The following is a 20,400-nucleotide window of genomic DNA, read 5'->3' on the forward strand; positions in this document are numbered from 1 at the left end:
ATATGAATAGATGATACGTATCTGTATTTACATAAACAAAACATGGAAGAAAATGGATTTGTTACGCTAATCACTGAATGTGGCCTGTTGTTTAGACTTCAGTCATCCATTCTTACCTGGAATATAATATTTTTTTTTTACAATAACTGTGGCTAGGAAAGTCCATTTATCTTGAAGATATAAATTAGACTTGGAAATTTATGTAAATGCAATTATCATTTATCTTTGTTTCAGAATTAAGGAAACAAAGTCCTTAGTGCGAGTGAAGACCATTTGTGAATATGCTGACAAAAAGAAACAAAATTTTAGGTTGAATTCAGTTAAAAATTTTAATGACTAAATGACATTGATAGTTTGAAAAAATGAATGAATAACATATTGAAAATGAGATTATAAGCGTAATTGTAGGAAACTGATGCTAATTCTGTGTTGCAGCATCTCAGAGAAGGTTAAACTTCAACATCCCTGTGGAGAGTGTAGGACATCATCTTTATACTAATGCTTTTCCACTCTACTCTTTGGCCGGGGTAAAAGAAGTTGCAATAAACTGATAAGCAAGATGCTTTACATTCTCACAAGGAAAATGTGGTATAACTGTCGGGAAGTGTGCTGACTGAAGGTGAGAGTCTCAGCTCATCAATCGGCTTCTCTTTGGAATGGGAAAAATGTAAATATCCACGCACAAAAATAGAATTTAAAAAAATAAAAACTCCTTTAAGCACTGTATTTGTGGCACTAAATTTACATATTATGTCCTCTTCCATAAAAAAGCATCATCAAAAAGAACTTGTGCCAGTTTTGTATTAAAAGGCCTATAGAAATCTCTTAAAATTGCCTTTGTTGTTGGTAGCATGGGTCCCAGACTTCTGTCTTCAGGTCGTCTAGTGTTTGATGCAGGACTCTTTGTAATCAGAGCTTCTTCTTTCTCACTTAGAGGTCCTGTGGAAAAATAGAATATTATCTTAAAGTATTTCACCAAAAAATGCCCGTGCAAAAGAAGACAAATGACTAACTCATAAGGTTTGCCAAGGGAAGACAAATGGAATTTGTGTTAGCAGCGATGATGCTTCAGAATATTGAATACAGGCTTAGATTAGTAAAATAAATCACTGCTAGTAAATATGGAAATAATATGTTTTCCTTTCACATTAATTAATCATCTCTAAAACAAGCAACATAAATCATTTCTGGAGGAAAAAATTTGTTTTCAGAAAACAACTATGACGTTGTCCTGTCCATTTTGGAGTTGCAATTATTTTATACTGTTCTTTCATTTTACGATGTGAGTTTTTAATATCTGGTAGAAACTCACTCATGTAAGCCCTTTTTTTGTTTGTTTTTGAGGTTGGCAGTGGGATCAAAGTGGTACACAGGTACAGCGATGCCCCTGTTCCAGCAGTAAATGTAAGCTTTTGACAATGTACTTCAGCAAGATAAAAACCCAGAGACTTTTCCAGCGTAAACCATATTCAGGAAGAAGATGCCAAGCTCTTCATCTGTTCAATCTGCTACGTTCAAACTTTCTCATCATCTAGACCAGTGTTTGGACCAGCCAGACTATTTTGCAGCCACATTTTCATCCTCTTGCTACTGTCAAATCAACATTGGGCAACATTTTTGTCTGCCAGCGTTTCTCTGAGGATTAGCAACAGATGTCTCAATCAACACAGCAAAACCACAATTTCCCCCGTCTCCCCGGCTAGTAACACAACCTTTCATCATACTCAGATTTAGATTCTGGATTGGTGCGTGCTGGCAACAGCACACACACCACGGTAGCACTTCAATTTGTTTAAATTGCGTGGGATAGCTCTTGCACCTATATAAGCCCATGACAAACAAGCCCTGACTGCCTTCAGAAGCAAGACTTGCTCTCGTATGATAAGATATATCCCTACATTCTGAATGATTTCGATTTTTTTTTTCTTGATATAGTCTTATTAAGATCATCTAACACCAGCCTTTCTATGGGAATTTGGGAATTTTAATTTTGCTTGACTCCAGGCAACAGGATTAATGCATCCTTCAAGACAGATTCCCACGCTTCTGTTTTGTCTCTTAATAAAGAAAAAATTACCTAGAAGATGGATAATAATAATTTTTTGCACTTATCTCAAAACAGCCAGAAGACACCTACCCAGATCCAGAAACTGGAACACCATGTGCATGGTGTATTTCACATTTGATGCATGGTCCTCCAAGCGAAGAACGAGTATCTGATCTTTGTCAAAAACTGTCAGCCAGTCCAAAAGATACACAACATAGAGCCCAACCTGTAACCTTACCTGTAAGAACAAAAAACCCAAACCAAACCAAAATTAATTCATCTTACAGTCTTCTAGCAGTAACAAACCAACACTCACCTCTGTCTTCCGAGCAAAAATCACAAATACGTGCCTTTGAGGAACCATGAAAAGACAGTATCTGAACATGTTTTAATCTTCCTCTTGTTTTCAGTGCAGCTTAAGGAAATCTTTGCAAATGGCCTTCCTGCTGGTTAGAGATGGCATTTTACTAAGGGCTTGGCTGTGCATTTGCTGCATCAGCCACAGGTCTGCATAAAAGCACTGCACAGAGACAACCGTATGCAAAAGGATGCTCGGCCAGCTCACCTCCATGCTCCTCCATGCTTGGGATGACCCAGCCTTCACAGAGACACTGAGGGCTTTCAGCCCCTGGATGAACAGCAGTGGAAAGGAAGATGCTAAGTCCTGCTACCTTCTTCAGGCCCTTAGGCTGCTTATTTCACCTTGATTACCAGCTGCACCAGATCATGCTGCCATGAGTAGTACAAATATTCTATTCAGTGTCAGGAATTAGATTTGGGTGTATTTGTTTTATCCTCTGATTGCAATCATTAGATTTAGATCTAAGCTGCAATAGCAGTGGTGGCTAGACAGTGTTAATGGTGCATCATCTGAGTATGCAATGAGAGCACCAGACTATGTTAGGCCAGAGATGTGAAAAGGCAGTTTTTCGGCCTGTCCTGACCTAATCTCTGTTTTTCTTCCCTCCTCAATTTTACATAACAAGTTGAAACATAAAAAGGGTAGTCTGGCATTCTTAAAAGTCCAACCTCCAACTGTGCTTATAAATATTTTTCTAAATCCCTTCAGGCTCAGAAGAGAGAAACATGAATCCCAAGTCCTAAGCACCTTTCATAAAAGAGACTTAACAGCTTCAAGTCACATTACCACAGAAACAATGAAGTCAGATAACAATAGACTCTTGCTTCTTACACTGACTTGTGTGACCTACACTGATACCTAAATTCCAGTAAAAGCCATATTTTGAAGTATTGCTAAGTCATTATTATCATGATGTATGATTCTGATGTGTGTCTTTGGCTGCTTAGAAGATTAAGCCTCCATGTTTAGCAGACTTCTTTATATGCGTGCCACCCAGCACAGGGCATCAGTAGAGTTTCCCAAGCCATTCTCCTCTCCATAACATCCACATCTGGACTTTTGGTTTGATCACCCTGGCTCAGCATGACTTTCTCCAGGTAATACGCTTTTCACTGACTCTAAGTGAGGATAAGCTGACAAATGCCCAGTTCTTTACAGGTTAACATCTATCAGCAGTGACAAGGTCTATGACACCTCCCTCATTTCAGGAATATATTAACAAATAGCAAAACAAAATTCTTCCGGTGTAGTCACACGATTAGCAATCTAATGAGCCCACCAGGGAAAATAAACCCTACTTTTTCAATATATAGCAAACCATGCACATAACAGACTTCAGCAACTTGGCTGAAGAAGCAGCTGAAAAAGCCCACTGAGGAGCACAGTTAGCATTTGTGTTTTATTATGAACACCTGCTTGTGGCTCTCTGGAAAGAGGCATCCTGTGTTCATTTTCCAAAGTATCTTCTTCAGAGGGCTGCCTAAGACAACAAATGAAGATCGGTTCTGCACCCTGAGGATGAAGATAAGAGGAAAAATCTTCCCTTCTGGTCCTCTCTGTCTTTCTCTCCCCACACTGGAAGAAATGCATTTGTACGAGCAGATGGCTGGAAAACAGTGATACTGCCCGGCAGCAGCTCGTGTCTGTGGAGGTCCTGGAGGCTATCATCAAAGACTAGCAGCTCCAGTCTATCTGCCAAGGTAAGTAAGAGGAATGTCCTGTTTGCCCTACTGCTGTGGGGCTCAAGCCTGTGCAATACACATTTTATGGTTATTTTATTGAGTGGAGGAGGCAATAACTTCACCCCAGAGACAAAGGAGGGAAGTAATACCTCCGAGTCCTTTACAGCCTGAGCAAATAAAATAGGATTGAATGGCAAAGTGGCCAGATGTGATACTTCAAGTCAATCTCTTCCATATTATTCTCCCCCCTCAAGCAAAATTTGAAGTCAGTTCTACACTAAAAATGTGAATTTTGGAATACTGAGCCTGTAATACTTATCCATTCCCCTGCCAGCAGTTTCTGTATTTCCTTCTATCACTTTCTGATGTGCAGAATTTAAAAAAAAAAAAAAAAAAGGTTTTATCTAGTTATTGGTAGCCTTTTCTTGTGAAAGAATACATAATTTATTCTGATTTTGAGGCAATTTCATGCCACAAAGATCCTTGCCAGAACTACTTTTTGGAGAGATCTGCAAAAAGCTTACACATTAAACTGTAATCTTCACTAAATGTGCTCTCCATACGCTTGCACAATAGAAAAACTGTATTATTACTGTTGGCATTCATCAGGGAACAGACTGAGGAGACAGCTGAGCCAGTACATCAGCTTTTACATGCTTACATATATATTTATGTCATCCGCTTTACAAATGAAAAGGCAGAAAGTTTTATTTCTTGAGGCTTATTTGCACAGTATTTCGGTATTTTAGTAACCTTGACACAACGTACCATTAAACAAGCATGGAATCAAATGTTCTTGGAAATACATACGGGCATGGCATTGTTCAGGGTGTTGTTGTAGACACAGGCTCTCAGTGAGTAATCCAGCATGCAATTTTCAAACAGCTGCAGCGATTCTGCCACTTTTTCATGAAAATCTTCCACAGATTTATTAGCACTTGCAAAGTACAGATAATCGGAGTACAATCTGCGAATGAGATACGTGTAAGTAAATGGCAGAGGAAATGAAAGGAGATTTATTTACATGACAATGGCAATCGGTTACATGAATCAAGGGAAAGGGTACATGTGTGCAACATTGCCCCACTGACAGCCAGTGACACATTTTCTATTCATTTTGATGGGTTTTGGCTCAGAGTAACATCCACTCCAGGGAGCTGCGAAACATCATCCCCGCTTTCAAGGTCAGCATCCCTTGAGAACCTGACCCTAGTAATTGTGTGAGACCATATTTTCTCCTGAAGGCAAATTTTTCAAACGCATATACTTTAAATTTGTGTTATCTATGAACAGTAGAACTGGTCTCAGCTGACATTTGTACCCCTCTATATTTGGTGCTCCACACTGCCATGGATAGAAACAGTTCTTACCTCAAAAGTTTAAGTTGAAATCAAAACCAACAGAGGAATGAGATGGGTTAGCAAGAGTGATTTTTATGTGGTTACCAAGCTGTCCATCATCAAAAATAGGAAAGAGCCTAGATTTCCTAGTTTTGGCAGAAAGCTCCCCCTCCAATCCTATATTGTTTCTATGTTGACTTTCCATCAAAACCTCCCAATTTACAGCATTCCACCTCTTGGGTTTTTTTTAAGCTGAAATACTACAGCTAGGTGAATGGTTCACATTTGTGCTACAGTCTGTAGTGCTGCATTCCCCAAGCAGTCCCACCTCTATTTTGAGGACAGAAGGACGTGGCCTCATGGATGTTGGCAGCTTGCAGGCAAGCAGAGCCCCTGCATCAGCCGCTGCCATGAGCAAGAGCCACCAGCAACAGGAATTTCTTTAAGTTACAGCAGAGGAGTATCCCCTCATTGCACATTTTTAGAACAAGTTTTGCAATTGTTTAATATCACCTAAAAAAGATTATCTTCGTGCAAGTCCCTTTGCGTGGTGGTGGGGAAACAACCCAAAACCTACAGGCAAAAAAATATCTACTTTAGCGTTAATCCCTGAAACCTTGATTAACCTTTTCCAAGATAAACATGGTTCAAAGAGACAAAGGAAATGCTCTGACATGGCATAAATATTATGAATTATGAATATTACATACCACTGACCATGATACTTATATTTTCTTTCATATTTAGGCTTACAAACTATGACCAGAACCGCAGTATTTTGGAGACAGTTTTGTAACACCTGAGAAGTAACTTCCCCGAGTGTGTTTGCAGCACAAATATTATGCCTCCACAGCACCTAGCTCTCAACACAATTCCAGAAATCCTAGATAAAGTTCAGCCTCTTTCAAAACACACAGGTGTCTAAGAAATGACCTAAAAAAATTGATTTATTTAGGTGTCATTTTATAGCTGCAGTAACATTTTGTATTGCACTTTATTTATTTTTTAACTTCCCTAGATTTCCACAGGTACTTAAAAATTCCTCATTTAATTTAGAAAATTTAGGCTCTAATCCAGCAAAGCACTTAAGCACAGGAATAGCTCCTCTGCACTCATTATTTATGTTAGTAGTTTGCAAGAACAGGATTTTAATTCCCATATGAAAAAAATGAAGACTCTCTGTTCATTTCAAAAGAAAAGGGATACATTTGTTGCAGGATGCTTTTAATCCAATTTTTCACATGCTTTTTAAAAGAAAAATCATGACAAACTATAGAGGATGAGGCAGAGGCACTCAATGCTATGTATAGGAGTCACCAACTAGGAAAGACGGAGACTCTGATTTTTGTCCAGTTCTTCCCAGTCTGGTAAATGCACTTCAGACAGTTTTCTTTAAATGAAAAAAAAAAAAAAAAAACATCTCAGAGCAAAAGGAGGGTACCAGGCTTGGACTAGACTGGTCAGACATCCTATTTCAAAGTGATGCCCACCAGTGCTTGAGGACAACAACCATGGCACCATGTGTGTCCTCTCCCTCTGCAATGGCAGACCTTGGGTCCCTCACGCTGCACCCACCAAAGAGCCACCCCACCAGCGCAGGGTATGAGGACGAGCTGGGGAGAAGCTAAGGGACAAAGCCAGCCAACTCCAACTTAACTAGGGACACAACGGCATCTCCTGCTTGCAGAAAAGTGTGTACATCAACAAGACTCGGGCTTGCCCAGCTTGTTCCAGGGATGGCAGGACCAACTGCTCCTGGCAGAGCAGGTGAAAAGCTTCTTGCTGGGGGAAATCAGCCAGCAGGCATCACTTACAGCATGGGCCCAGCTGCAATTTTATTTAAAAAGGTTTAATGACTGCTTAGTATTTCTAATCATCCATTAAAATAAACACATCATTTTAAAGACTTGCTGACATCTTATGGAAAACTATGTTCTTGAAGACAAGTTCTCTCTCTGCAAGGCAGTCGAGATTTTCTATATTTCTTTCCATCTGTTTTTAATTCTGTGGACATCTGCCTGGAAATAAAACCTTCGCTGATTAGGATTTCAGCTGTTCCGGCTACTTGAAGTCATTACCCTCAATCACCATCCATTACAATGAAATAATGACACCATTGACACACACTATCACAAACCTTGATGTCCTCCAAATATCCCCTGCTGGGGGATAGACCAGTCCCTGTGCAGGTTAGATCAGACCCTGTCCCAGACCCTGTGCAGCACCCATGTCCTCCTGGCTACTGCAAGGTAACCTGCATCGCTGGTGGAACTGCCCCAGCTGCCCCTTCTGTCACGGCTGCTTTTGCTCCTGTAGTTCATATGAGCTATCAGCAACAAGGGCATAGGGAGTTGTAAACAAAAAGAAACCAATTCATCATAAATACAGTAAGGGAGATGAAGCTGACTTTGTGTCTCACCCTTATTAAAGCTGGCAAAGAGCTACACCCACATTACAGAGGGTGGTTAAAGCAATCAGGGTATTTGTCGGTAATTTACATGAGGAAGCCACTTCAGCCAGCTCTCTCGCATAAAATTACCATCTGTTAAATCTTGAGGTCAGGAGATGCCGTTCAAAGTTGAGAACTGTATTTCCTGACACAGGAGATGGGAAGCATTCGCGCAGCTCTGCCTGTCCCCAGTAGCCATGTCCTACCATCAGGGAAGCTCATCAAGGAACACTCGCCCCTTCCCGCTGCCGAGTCACTCTGGGCAGCTGCCGGGCAGCTGCCGGGCAGCGGAGTACGGGCTGCCTGCACAAGGGCCCCGTGCCTGCCCTTCTCCCAGTGCCCGAGCTCTCACCAGAGCCTGGTCCCCATCATCAGTGGCATCACCTTCTCTTTGCTGGGTGTTTCTGGGGCTTTGCCCTTGAGCACTGACCTAGCTCTGAGAATCCTGAATATCCCTCCAGAACTGCAGAGAGAAGCAATTCACACCCCCTTGGTCTGATCCTTTTGGACTCTGCCTCCATCCCCTCCACCCTCCCCATTGCCCTCATCATTATCATCCTCCTTCGGAGGACAGAGTGGAAAAAATGCCCTAGAAATCTGGAGGAAGACTGGAGAGAAAAAGTGAAATGCAAGTGAAAAGAAGGACATTCGTGGCTAACACAATGGAGAACCATTCAAGAACAGCCCACACCTCTGCAAAAGTAGAGCCCTTCCACTGCAGACAAAGTCAGGAAGACCAAGAATGAACTCCTAAGCAGTAGTTGTTAGCTGTGCAAGCTAAAATTGTCTAGGGAAGCTTTATAAAACTGTTGCACCAAGCATTTCTAAGACTAAAAAAAAGTTTGTATCATATGCTGACTCTGGAGCTATTTGCAATCTTTTAATCATTTTGAGCAGCATGCCCCTTGAAGACATAAACCTTATTATTTAACATGAATTGAAGCACTTTACAGGACCACTTATGCCAAGACATGTAAATGCAGTGCCATACTCAGTCTAGTGAGCCCTGCTGAGAACCAGGCCATATTAGCTCAGGTAATGGCATTATATTGCATTTGGCAATGTATAAATTATTTTTTCAGAGTAGCTCAGGTGTCCGCGCATGGCACTCGCTGTGGCATTTACACTCACATGCCCCTCTTTAAAACGCTATCGCAGTCACATTTGCCAAAATACACAGAACAAAACCCCTTGGCAGTTCTCATCATAAACCAAGTAACTCTGTCAAATACCATGTGAACACTTAGCCGCACCCAAGAGAGCGAGAGTAAATAAAATTATTATAGTAAGAAAATTTTCTTGTGTACTTAACAACATGACCCTCGCTCACCTTTCAACGGGGTCTCTCAGCATGATGATAAGTTTGGCATTTGGTTGGAAGGCATGGATAAAGTCCTGGATTAAGAAGGGAGGTTCTCCTTCAGTACTGTTGTCATAAAAGAAAATCCAAGCATTGTTGTCCCACATCGTCGAGGCGCTGGCCTCCCCTAAAAATGAAAAGCATCTCTGTTAGTAACTGATTTCATTCTTTGTATTGGAGTGGAAATCGGATTACTTTTGAACCGGTGTAGACTATTTAAAATTGACTCTAGTAATTTCAACATACCTTGGTTCTTTCAAATTGATCTGGCTAATGCTCCCCAGAGCCAGAGCAATCACGCTGCCTTGTACCTTTGTGAACATAGCGATGGTTAAGGCAGGTTTTATGTAATTCCACCTGAAATATTACTCTCCACTAACCACACTGCTTCCTGTTAGTGGTTAACGCATGCAAATATATTTGATCTGGGCTGGAATGGGCTGCTCAGGGTTTTCACCCACCCTCCAGCGAGGAGGCAGGAGGTCGTTGCTGCTGAAGACCTGCTGTGCTCCCTGTAGCACCCCAAGGGTTGGTTTTAATGCTCCTGATCTCCGAGAAGTAAGTTGCTAACAAATTGTACAATTTGACACAAAGTAAAGAAAAAAGGTGGAAACCACCACTCCAGCGGGTCATTAGCGTTTAGAACATAAACAGGAGAGTCAGTGAGCACATTGGAAATATTAAAAAAAAAAAATGCACCAACGAGCTGAATTGTGTCACTGCTGTTTGAAACACCTCTTTTTGAGAATTAGCCATTATCAGAACTTTTTTATATAACTACAATTATTCATGTAGATTAAGTCAAATATAAGTATTTACTAAAGATCAGGCAAAAGAAGAAGTCTACAGAATAAATAACACATTTGATTAAACAGCAGATTCTGATATCTTTAGTTTCTAAAGAAGCTTACTCCGAAAGTAATGCTACAGGGAGAAACACAATCAGTAACGTCTCTGCCAGAACGAGGCATATGATGCTTCAGCTCCTGAATAAATGATCTGATATAATGTTTTGAATTGTGTAATCTTCCCTGGGTTTTTTTAGTAATACTGGCATTTATGTGGCATACCACCGTTTAATAAAACATATACAGAAGCTTTTTGGAAACTTCCAATCTTTGACAGTCTAATGAGAGCTAATTCTTGTTAATGAGGTTTTTTGAATCAAAAGGAATGAGGTGAAAAAATATTAATGTTCTAGGCTTACAGACTTGCACATGGTTTCCTTTTTTTTTCTCTCTCCTGGGAAAGTCCAATAAAGATTTCAAAAGATGGCCAAAACACAACATGAAACAGGTACTGGCTCCAAACTCCAGCTTAACATAACATGATTCATTAATAAAGTCTGGGAGTTGTTAGAAAACACATTAATCTTCTGTCATGTTCATTTTGCCTGTTTTCAGAAGGAGGAGATCAGGTCCATTGGCTAAAGCCGGGTGTCCACAACAGCTCTGCTTTGCCATTCTAAATTAATTAGCCAAAGTACTGCCTAATCATCAGTGGGCTTTGACTTGTCAATTAAAACTCAATTAGCCCAGCTCCCGTGCTGGGTGAAGCAGAAACACAAAAGGCTAAATATAGGACGAGAGCCGAGATAGCTGTACCACAAAAGCATCATGCAGCTATTTCTGTGCTATCAGAAGATGGTATAATGCAAATGGGTACAAGCACTTGCATACACGGATTTACACAACAGTGCACTCCAGGGATGACAGTGACCTTGGAAAGTCACTGCTACATCTCCCTGACAGGAACGGCTAGGCTTAAACTGCTCCCTCAAAAATGTTTGCCTAAATCAAGCCAAAGATTAAAGTCTATGACCTCATCAAGCCATCTATTCCTCTCCAGAATAGCTTTTACCATCTTCCTTCATACTTCTCTGCTGTGTAGACCTCTGATCATATTTGATGCTCTATCAGATTTTTTCCAATTAGCTCATATATAGTGACCAAACCTAAGAACATCTGCTTATACATGTGCTATCTGAACTAAATAAAATCAGTGCATTTACACATAAATGGGCAGATTCTCTTAACATCAGAGACCAGACCACTCCACAGAAATTATTTCAGCTGGATCAGCTGCCACCACCAAAACTCTGCAGGCAGTGCACGAGCAAGGGGAGATCACAGGCACACGACCAAATCATGCGAAACCTTAACAGGGACTCAAGGTGCTGCTCTAATGCAGCCGGTCCAGGGTAGCCCGAGTTCAAGGCGACAAATCTTCCCAAAACAAGATGATTGTCAAGAATTAAGGGGGGGAGGATTAATAAAAAAAAAAATCATTCTGGTCTCTGCTGACTCTTATAATTTTAATTTCCTGAAGCAGCCAAAAATACTCCTGACAATTTGAGTGTTCCTTTCTGTTTTATAACACAGATTTAATATCTGCAAAGAGAGCGAGCCATACTAAACATGAGATAAATGAATCACTGCTGTAGTAATTATGTCAAATTACTGCAGTGCAACCAAAAATATATTAATTTTCTTATGGACTTAAAGAACATATGAATTACTAAATTGCCTAAAGAATAGATGTATAACCTCTTTATGCAGTCATTAATGGATTAAAATCATACTGTGTTTTCACAAGACAGTCCTCTGAATTTATCCTATTAATGATCACAAATAAACAAGTCCTGCTCAGAATGCCTCAGGCTAGAGCAGTGTTGTCCTCTTTGGTTCATCTCTAAGCAGATGTCAGGTTTTTTTGGGAAAATGCAATTATAACCCACTTAGTATAATATCCAAAGAAGCTTAACTTTTCAAAATAATGTAACATGACGAACTACTGAAATGTTTGTAGTTTTAATTTGATTTTTCTTTCTAGTCATCTGAAATAAGAAAATGGAGGATTCTAAGCAAACCTGATATTCATACAGATTCATTTTAGACTAGCTAGCTTTGTTTTGTTTTTTACCAAGGTCGTAAAAGACTGACTTAATGAGTATAATCATTCAAGACTTTTCCTGTAAACTTAATAAGAAAAGCGAACAGAACCTTAATGAAACAAGAAATGAGACTACAGGAAAAAGAAACACAAAGTGAAGTCTAGAAAAAGCTGTAACAGGAGGTAAGTAATCAAAGATGTACCTTGCCAATTAGATTAGTGAATTTAATTAGTATAAGCACTTTGCCCATGAAAGGACAGGAGATATTATTGTAAGTAGGAGGAAAATCCGCAGATGTCCTTGATGGCAACATTTCTTAAGATCCCATCTTGCAAATTTTGCTCAATGTTGAATATTTAATAAAGCAAATAATAGACTTAAAAGGAGGCTGAGAAAGTATTGAACAAACGTGACTATAGCCAAGTCTCTGGTTTCGTCACCATTTCATCAAGTCAACAATATGTTAAATTCTTTTGGTTAGAATGAGACAAAAAAAAACTATTCTGAGGGTATTCCCTCTGAGGGTAGGCAGCAAAAATCTTGTCTCTATTTTCTGTATAATAACGACTTCAGGCCTACTTGAAAAGTCTCTTTTCAACAGGGAACTCTCTCTTGCACAACTAGTATTTTCATGGAATGTGTCTGGTTTCCCTGGGAAATTTTGAGGCAACAGATTAAGACTGGTAAAACTCTCTTCCCCTCAGTTATCTGGTTTTAGCAGACAGCAAAAGCAGAATTTAGAAATTTTTCCTGACGTTCCTCATGGGCACGGTAAACCAATGGCACCATGGACCACAGTGGATGAGCACAGTGGATCGACCGCTGTGTGTCACGGAAAGCAATCCGGGGATCCCTCCCTAGAGCCCAGTCCTAACCATGGACTTCCATAAGATACAACACAACAGCATTTCTAAACCATTTTTAATGCTAGTCAGGTAATTTATCAACTGAAACTGTAAGATTATCTTCAATAGTATCCTGTACCATGCCTCTAGGTTCCACACCTGATAAAAAATAATCACGCAAGATATCTTCAACTTGACTCTCTATATTCCTGCCCTTGAAAGTTGCATTGTCTTTGCTGTTAACGAAGCAGCTCAGGGTTTTAATAATTTTTATTTCAGTCCACCATAGGCTGCACAGGGACGATGACACAAAAACCAGTGGTTGTTTGTCCTACATGTATCTTATGTTGGAGCTTGAGAAGAGCTGCTTGGAGCTGTGTTGCCATCACGGAAACCATCTCATCAGCTACAGGATTTCTACAGCACCCATTGTATGTTGTAATATCACAACTAGTGAGTTATCCCAGCCACATTGCTACAGCATTTGAACCTGGTGCTACAATCCCGTGGCTACAGGCAAACCCCTAATAATGAAAACAGAATGAAAACAATGTTTGAAGGAGTCACCAAGGTCATTCTCACTCTTTTTTTTTTAAAGGATTTAATTAAATGCTGATGTTCTTCAGACATTTATTGCTTGCTCAGGCATTTTCTAAAGATAATCACAACTTTTTAACAAAGCAAGTAACGACCCTCCAGGAAAAGGCAAGAACTTCTGCACTACCCACACACACCAGAGAAAACCAATGTCAGGGGCTCTGTGCTGTGAACCATTCACATGTGGGAAAATGTCCCTCTCATGCCTCAGCTATGAATGCTGCCAGCCTGGAGCTACAGAGCCATATTTCAGAGGCTGTATTTGCCCTACCAATTATGATGTTGTTCATCTTGCCACGCTCTTCACTCTGCAGCACGCCCTGAATCTGATGTGCTGCTAAGTCAAACAGATCAAGGTAATCTTCCACTGGGTAGCGATCATGAAATCCATCCCTCAGGCGAATGATTCCTAAAAACAGTGAAAAGAGAGAGGTTAAAAAAAAAATAATAATAGCGGGGCAAGATTAACTGCTGGTGTAAACCAAGACGGTTTTATTGATGTGGCTGGCACCAAGCCAGCTAACGTCAGCACAAAATTAGACCGATGAAGTGTAAAACTCAGATAAAAGTGCCAATAATGAAGTAGCTGAGATTTGAGATACTATACGATTAAGCCATAAATTCAGAGTGATAGCAAAATATCTTAAGTGTTCTGTTTTATAGTTCCTGCATGAATGGCTTGCATTTATTTTCTTCTAAATTTAGCTTTTGGAATGAACATAAAAGACCAGATTCTGCTTTCATTTGCACCAGTATAAATTGAAGTAATATTGGACTCCCACTAGATTTACTGTATTGAGATTGAGAACAGGCTCTGATGCCAAATATGCAAATCAACATGCACTTATCAGAATCAGAAAAGTGGGAAATCATTCATGGTTTTATCTTTCACAAGTATGACAACAAAGCTCCACGATAGTGTCTTATTTTTCTCCTCTCCCTCCCTGCACTCCAGGGCCTGTTCAGGATCACCTTCTCCCTGCATTTCTCACAATCTTGAGCTACATCTGTGACTTTTATACTCCTTTTCCCACTTTTGTTTCCAACTCTAGTCTCACTTCTCCACTTTCAGTACACGATGCCCGTGCTTGTCTTTCCATTTTTGCTTCTTACCATACCACAAGAGAGTTTTTCAAGCGGGCAGAGGTCAAGGACAGCAGTGGGAAGGCAACGGAGTAGGAGCAAAGCTAAAAGTATAGAGCAGGACTTAGCTCTCCCTTTCCTGTTCCCTCAAGACCAATGATTACCAATTATATGTGAGAGGAAAGCTCAGCAAGGGAGTTCTTTGGTCTATTCCCTTGGATTTTCCCGTTTAGGAAAGTGGGATTTAATGAGTGTAGAAGAAAGCTCAACAGTGTATTTTGACTTGTTTTGAGGGGAAAAAAAGGTACATGCATGGTGCTACAGACTGCCTTGTTTTGTTGCCACCCCACTCATGGGAATAGAAATTGTGGCTAAGAGCCAGGAAAGGGAGAGAGTCAAGATGGGACAAAGTCCTGTAGAGCATCAACCATCCCAGCAGAACAGGAATGTGGTGATTTGCGAAATGGGACCTCTCCAGGAGGGCTGTTCAGCTTCAACTGAAATTAGTCAGTCTCATAAAAATCCACTGAATCAGAGAATGCCATAGAACAAAGAGACTTTCTTCTCCAGATAAATGTTACAAACTAAACCAAGTTAATAGCCAGGAGCACAGGAGTCATACCCACTAGCTGGCTTATAAAGGGGGCTGTCTCAGTTTCACTTGTTATTCTATTTGTCATATTCTCTTTTTTTACTTTTTTTTTTCTTTTTTTTTTTAAAGAGTAACCATTAGCTAACGTACTGTTCAGGCAGAGAGAAAGGACTGAGCCACGGGGAGCAAAATTTAATCTTCCATTTTCAGTGGCAGACAGCCAAGATGATGATGGGAAGGTCATCTCAACGGATCTCCCTCCCATGACATCCTTAGCTCTGCAATCTTTCCTCCTTCTTCAGCTTTAGAAAAGAACTTCAAAAATTTAATTACGCAAAGAAAGTTCTCTTCAAGGATCTGCACTTCATCCCCAGTGGCAGACCACAAGATCATGCAAGTGGAGAGTTTGTGAATGCCAGCACAGAGATAGGAATGCATCCTTGTTCTCAAATTATACGCGCTCCAGCCTGATTTCTTACACTCTTCTGCCTGTTTGGTAGGTCCAGTTCTGAGCTTTAGTGAGTCCAGTCCTGCTTTAGTGAGGCTGGATGCACTACTTCCTCCAACATTAATTCCAAACATTTATGTTGAGGCTAATGTAGATGTAGAGAACTATTTAGTATAAAGGATTTTAGCCTAACATATCAGTTCAGTTCAGCCTTTCCTGCCAGCACTCTTATGGAAGACACGATTTTCCACAGATGGTTTTGCTGACAGTCCTTGCATCTCCACACCCAGAGAAAAGCAGCACGGCATTTGCATTGGAAGGCGTCCAAGTCTAAAATCCCCTTTCTTCACTGATCTGACTTTTCACGTTCAGGTCAGGAGGCAATTCTTATAATTTGTCTTCAGTCAGCCGCTGATGGTGACAAACGAGTGTCTTCTTGTGGGACTTCAGGGGGCACCACGATGCTTCTCTTGTTTGACTTCATAACTAGCCCAGCTCCCCCATTCACACTGGAACCTCCTAGGAGTGTCTCCTAAACTGGACCAAATTATCTCAAAAGCAAAACTGTATTTTCATCATATTGCTTTAACTCTTAGTTTGTAACAAACATTTTTAAAATGTCCAAAAAAAGTATTTTAGCTACTTTCTTATGGTATTTGCAAAGGAAGAAAATACAAACTCTAAGAACACAGCAAAATTATTTCTCTATGAGAAATATGAAATCCTGGCTCTGTGGCTGAGCCCTCCTCCTCAAAGAGCAGCGAGGATCAAAGCCCCCTTCTGCAGGAGCTCACAGGTTCTTCTGGGCTCCAGGCATGGGGAAGAGGGATGGAAATGGCAACACCACATGCAGGAGAAATAAAGAATTGAAGGTACGACCCTGAAATAAAGAACAGAAGTAGCACTGCAGGTGTCCCGGTCCTTCAGAAAGTGTCCTTCCTTGCTGGAAGCCACAGCAGTTCATTAGAAGTGACAGTTTCCCATGTCAAGGAAGCTCAGAAAAGCACCAAAGGAAAGCAGTGATGCAAAGTCCTCATCAAATGATCTACCCCACAGTGTTAGGTTTTTCCTTGTTCCAAAGGCAGTGTCTGCAGTAAAGCAACAGCAAATCGGAAACAGAAGTGAAGATAATGTCACCGTAAAATAACCAGTATCTTCCTCTTGGAAATAGTAGTATCACTGAAAAGCCTGTGATCTTTGATACCAAAGTCATACAAAGAGAGGGCATACCAGCACTTAAGAGCTAGACCCAACAGTGGGAAAATCCAGAGCCTGGGTGGAAGCATTATATGCACCCGCATTTAGAGGAAAGCGCTACGCACACAGCAGAGTCAGGAACCGAAACTGGGTCTTTTGTGTCTCATCTAGTCTCTAACCACAAGATTGACCTTCCTTGGCGCCCAGGAAAGAGAGAACAAGAAGGACATAAACACTTCAGATGGATAAAACGATGCGTTCAGCCCCACGGCCCTCAGGCACCCTTTGAAGGTGCAACCAAGAGGGGTGGATGCGTCTTGCTCCAGCAGGCCGTAACCTCAACTATTGAAGTCTGCCTTCAGAGATGAAGGGTCACTTCATGAAATATTGATGTCACCCAGGAAAAGAGCATCAAGAATACGTGCAGGTTCCTCAGTGTGAGCGAGCTTTCTCATGCAGAGCATCTCTACTGTTCCGTGCTTGACTAGAGCTGCAACACTAACGAAGCTCCTACCACAAAGCACAGTTGTGCCCTTTTTTTATTGAACTGTAAGGACTGAAGCCACCCACATTTCAAATAGCAATGCATCATTTATTCATGTAAGAAAGGCTTTGCAGAATTTTGCAACACGAAACTATCATTTCTATTCTTTAAATCTCCCATCACAACCTAATAGTTCCTCTACCTGCTTTTACAAATTCACACGGTTGGTTTTACCTAGTGCCTTTATTTTTTTCCTAGATTTTCCAAACCACTGGAAATAAACCAAATGAAATGTGCATCATCTCAAGCTTTAACCCAAAATATCATTGAACAAAAGCAGGCTGGAACCTACTGAGTATCCACTCAATACGAAGCAAACTCATAAACTTCATCTCAAATATATACAAGAAATGTCAAAGTTTAACAGAGACAACCCACTTGAATACCAGAGGACATGTTTACTCACCAAACCGTTTTCTTGTCCACCAGTGTGGCTCTTTGATTGCTGAGAACCGAACGTCGGGGTGCAGCCTGAGCCGGTCGTACAGGTCCGTCGTGCCACACTTGGGCTGGCCAATGATGTAGAAATGGGGGAGACAGCGCAGGCGGTAGTGTTTGTCCTTATAATGGTACAAGTGGTTCCAAAATACCTTCCTGAGGTAATCAAATATGGTTCGAAAGCGCTTTGAATACAGTGCATAGGAGTTTGTTGCATAAGGATCTGTGGTTGTGTTTCCTCTGTACTCTTCATACCAGCAAGGATTCTTGCTATTTGGAAGGAACTTATTAGGAATTACTGAAAACATCTGCAACACAAAGAACAACAATTTCAGTCAAGGCAGCAAAAAATCGACAGTTATACTTTTCTAACTTAGCACAGTAAGAGAACACAACAGAAACGTCATGTGGACATTTTTAACCCTTATTTTTTTTAACTACAAAGTTGACCTAATTGAGTTCTTCTGATGACCCTGGAACCAAATCCTGTACAAACAGTTGGACTGGGAGAGGAGCGCATTTAGAAATCCTTTGATTTTAAGGCCAGAAAGGACTTCAATAATCCCCCAACTCCCCTGCAACCCCAAGAATTGATTTTTAAAGTCAAACACATAATACTCAAATCAAATTAACTTCCAGTTTTTGAGTCTGAAATACAAGGTTTGCAATGACCGGATTTTCAGGGAGGCACACTGGTAACCAGTTATTAGAAAGGCTCTTTTCTTATTTATCATTTAAGGTGACTGGCAAATATACGTCAGAATGATTTTGCATGAGACAAGGTAAAAACTCAATTAGATTATACAGCTATCGGAAGACTGCCTGATTTTTTGTTTTGGGTGTCAAGACCGTTTATGTAACTCATTTATTTTGCCCATGACTCAGAAGGACGTGATCTACAATATCAACTTTTCAGCTGGTGCAAATCAGGAGGCTCTAGATGGTGTAAATCATGGTGTATATGAACATCTGAGCGGTTGCACTTTTTTTTATCTCAGTAAAAGATTGACCCAACAGTCTTGAAATAAGCAAGTATACAGCAGTTTCAGACACACTTTAATTCATACTTACATGTGGCTCTTCTTTCCTCAGCTCTTCTAAATCAGGGCGCTGTCTCGTTATAAACTCTATCTTTGAAGTAATAGTGTCAATAATTAATTTAATGCTTGGATAATCCTTTACATATGAAATATTCATTTTAGAAGGCTGGTAATGGTCTTTCATGTCACTAAGGCTTTCATTGTCCATTAAGCTTGGGTTGCTAGTAAAAGCTCCGTAATGGAAGGGAGATGGTATTAACAACAGGCCATGCTTGGCTCCAGTCAGTATGTAGGATGCCATCACTAGAGTCATTATAATCAACCCAAATATTAAGCTGCATAGCTTCCCCTTCCTCAAGCAGAAAAATCCATTCCAGCTTTCACTGTGATCAGTCCTTACTTCCAGAACTGCAAGCAACTTCATCTGCTTGCTATCGGTGTACAAAGGGATCTTATTTTCTCCTTTGCAAACAGGACACTTCTGGTTATTATGATTAGGTCCACGGCATCTGAAACACTGTCTGTGCAAGTCATTTGATAATAAATGTATGCAACAGTTAATGCAATACCTCATATTACTACTGTTAAACACCTGTATTAATGAGCCAAGCACAGCCATAAAAACGTTGCTGGAGCATATGAGTCATCTTCTGTAAGGCTGAAATTATTTCATTCCTTGAGTGATTCTATGACTACTCAGCAACACAAAAGGACAGGTTCAACCCAGAATAGTTAAAAGCACTCAAAAAGTGACACATGTCATATAAAGGAAAAAAAAAAAACCAACAACCAACACACAAAAACAGATGTACTGTGGACGTGGTTTCAAGAATTTGGCTCAGTAAGAGGAATGTGGCGAAGTAAGAATCAGCTACACAGCTGGCTCAAGTTTTTCCCATTGAACAAAATGAGAAGGAAGAAAAATTGTTACATAGCGTGAAGATATGCAAAAAGTAAAAATAACTCATTGTCTTCTGATTTATGCTGAAATAGGCAAATACGGGTAGAAATTCCCAGGTATTCTTAAAACAAGTGGGTTCCAAACCAAGCTGCTGCTAGTGAAAGCTTCATCTTCCCAGAGATGGTTTCGAAGATTTGCATTGTACAACCTACAGAAACAAAAACATATATATAGATACACACAGAATAGCAGACATAATATCTACATTCACTTTCATTCAAAGTCATAGCAAGTACAATCTACCACAAGTAATTTTACAGCTCTATTTGAAAGATGTCTTCTGTTTGCCAAGTATATTAATTACAGCACTCACGATATTAAACCCAGGAAACATTTGGCTTCAAGCTCGCAGTGAGTTGCCCTTTCTTTTCAATCACCCGTCTGCTCACATCAATGAACAGTCGCTACCACAGGTAACAGTACAAGACTTCCCTCAGCTGCTCACTAACCTATCTAACAGATATTAATCTGCTCTTTAAATACGGAAGTGTTTTTGGACAGTGTCCAGTAACACAGGTTTAAA

The 20,400-nt window shown here is 40.4% G+C and overlaps 1 protein-coding gene across 3 annotated transcripts in view; it reads right to left on the reverse strand.

Annotated features, from left to right (window-relative positions):
* Nucleotides 1-310: 310 nt before the first annotated feature.
* The window catches only part of CHST15 (carbohydrate sulfotransferase 15), a 47,913-nt gene continuing 27,823 nt past the window's right edge, over nucleotides 311-20,400 (reverse strand). For all 3 annotated transcript variants that reach the window (XM_087767483.1, XM_087767484.1, XM_087767485.1), the window contains exons 2-8: nucleotides 18,948-20,025; nucleotides 17,845-18,184; nucleotides 13,846-13,983; nucleotides 9,210-9,366; nucleotides 4,901-5,057; nucleotides 2,138-2,285; nucleotides 311-939 (exon numbers count right to left, since the gene is read on the reverse strand). In XM_087767483.1, the coding sequence (XP_087623609.1) occupies nucleotides 749-939; nucleotides 2,138-2,285; nucleotides 4,901-5,057; nucleotides 9,210-9,366; nucleotides 13,846-13,983; nucleotides 17,845-18,184; nucleotides 18,948-19,535 (1,719 nt within the window). In that variant the 5' untranslated portion in view covers nucleotides 19,536-20,025 and the 3' untranslated portion in view covers nucleotides 311-748. The remainder of the gene's footprint in view (nucleotides 940-2,137; nucleotides 2,286-4,900; nucleotides 5,058-9,209; nucleotides 9,367-13,845; nucleotides 13,984-17,844; nucleotides 18,185-18,947; nucleotides 20,026-20,400) is intronic.

Source organism: Nipponia nippon, unplaced genomic scaffold (assembly GCF_047370975.1).
Source record: "Nipponia nippon isolate SJK-2023a ecotype South Korea unplaced genomic scaffold, ASM4737097v1 scaffold_3, whole genome shotgun sequence".
Lineage (NCBI taxonomy): Eukaryota > Metazoa > Chordata > Aves > Pelecaniformes > Threskiornithidae > Nipponia > Nipponia nippon.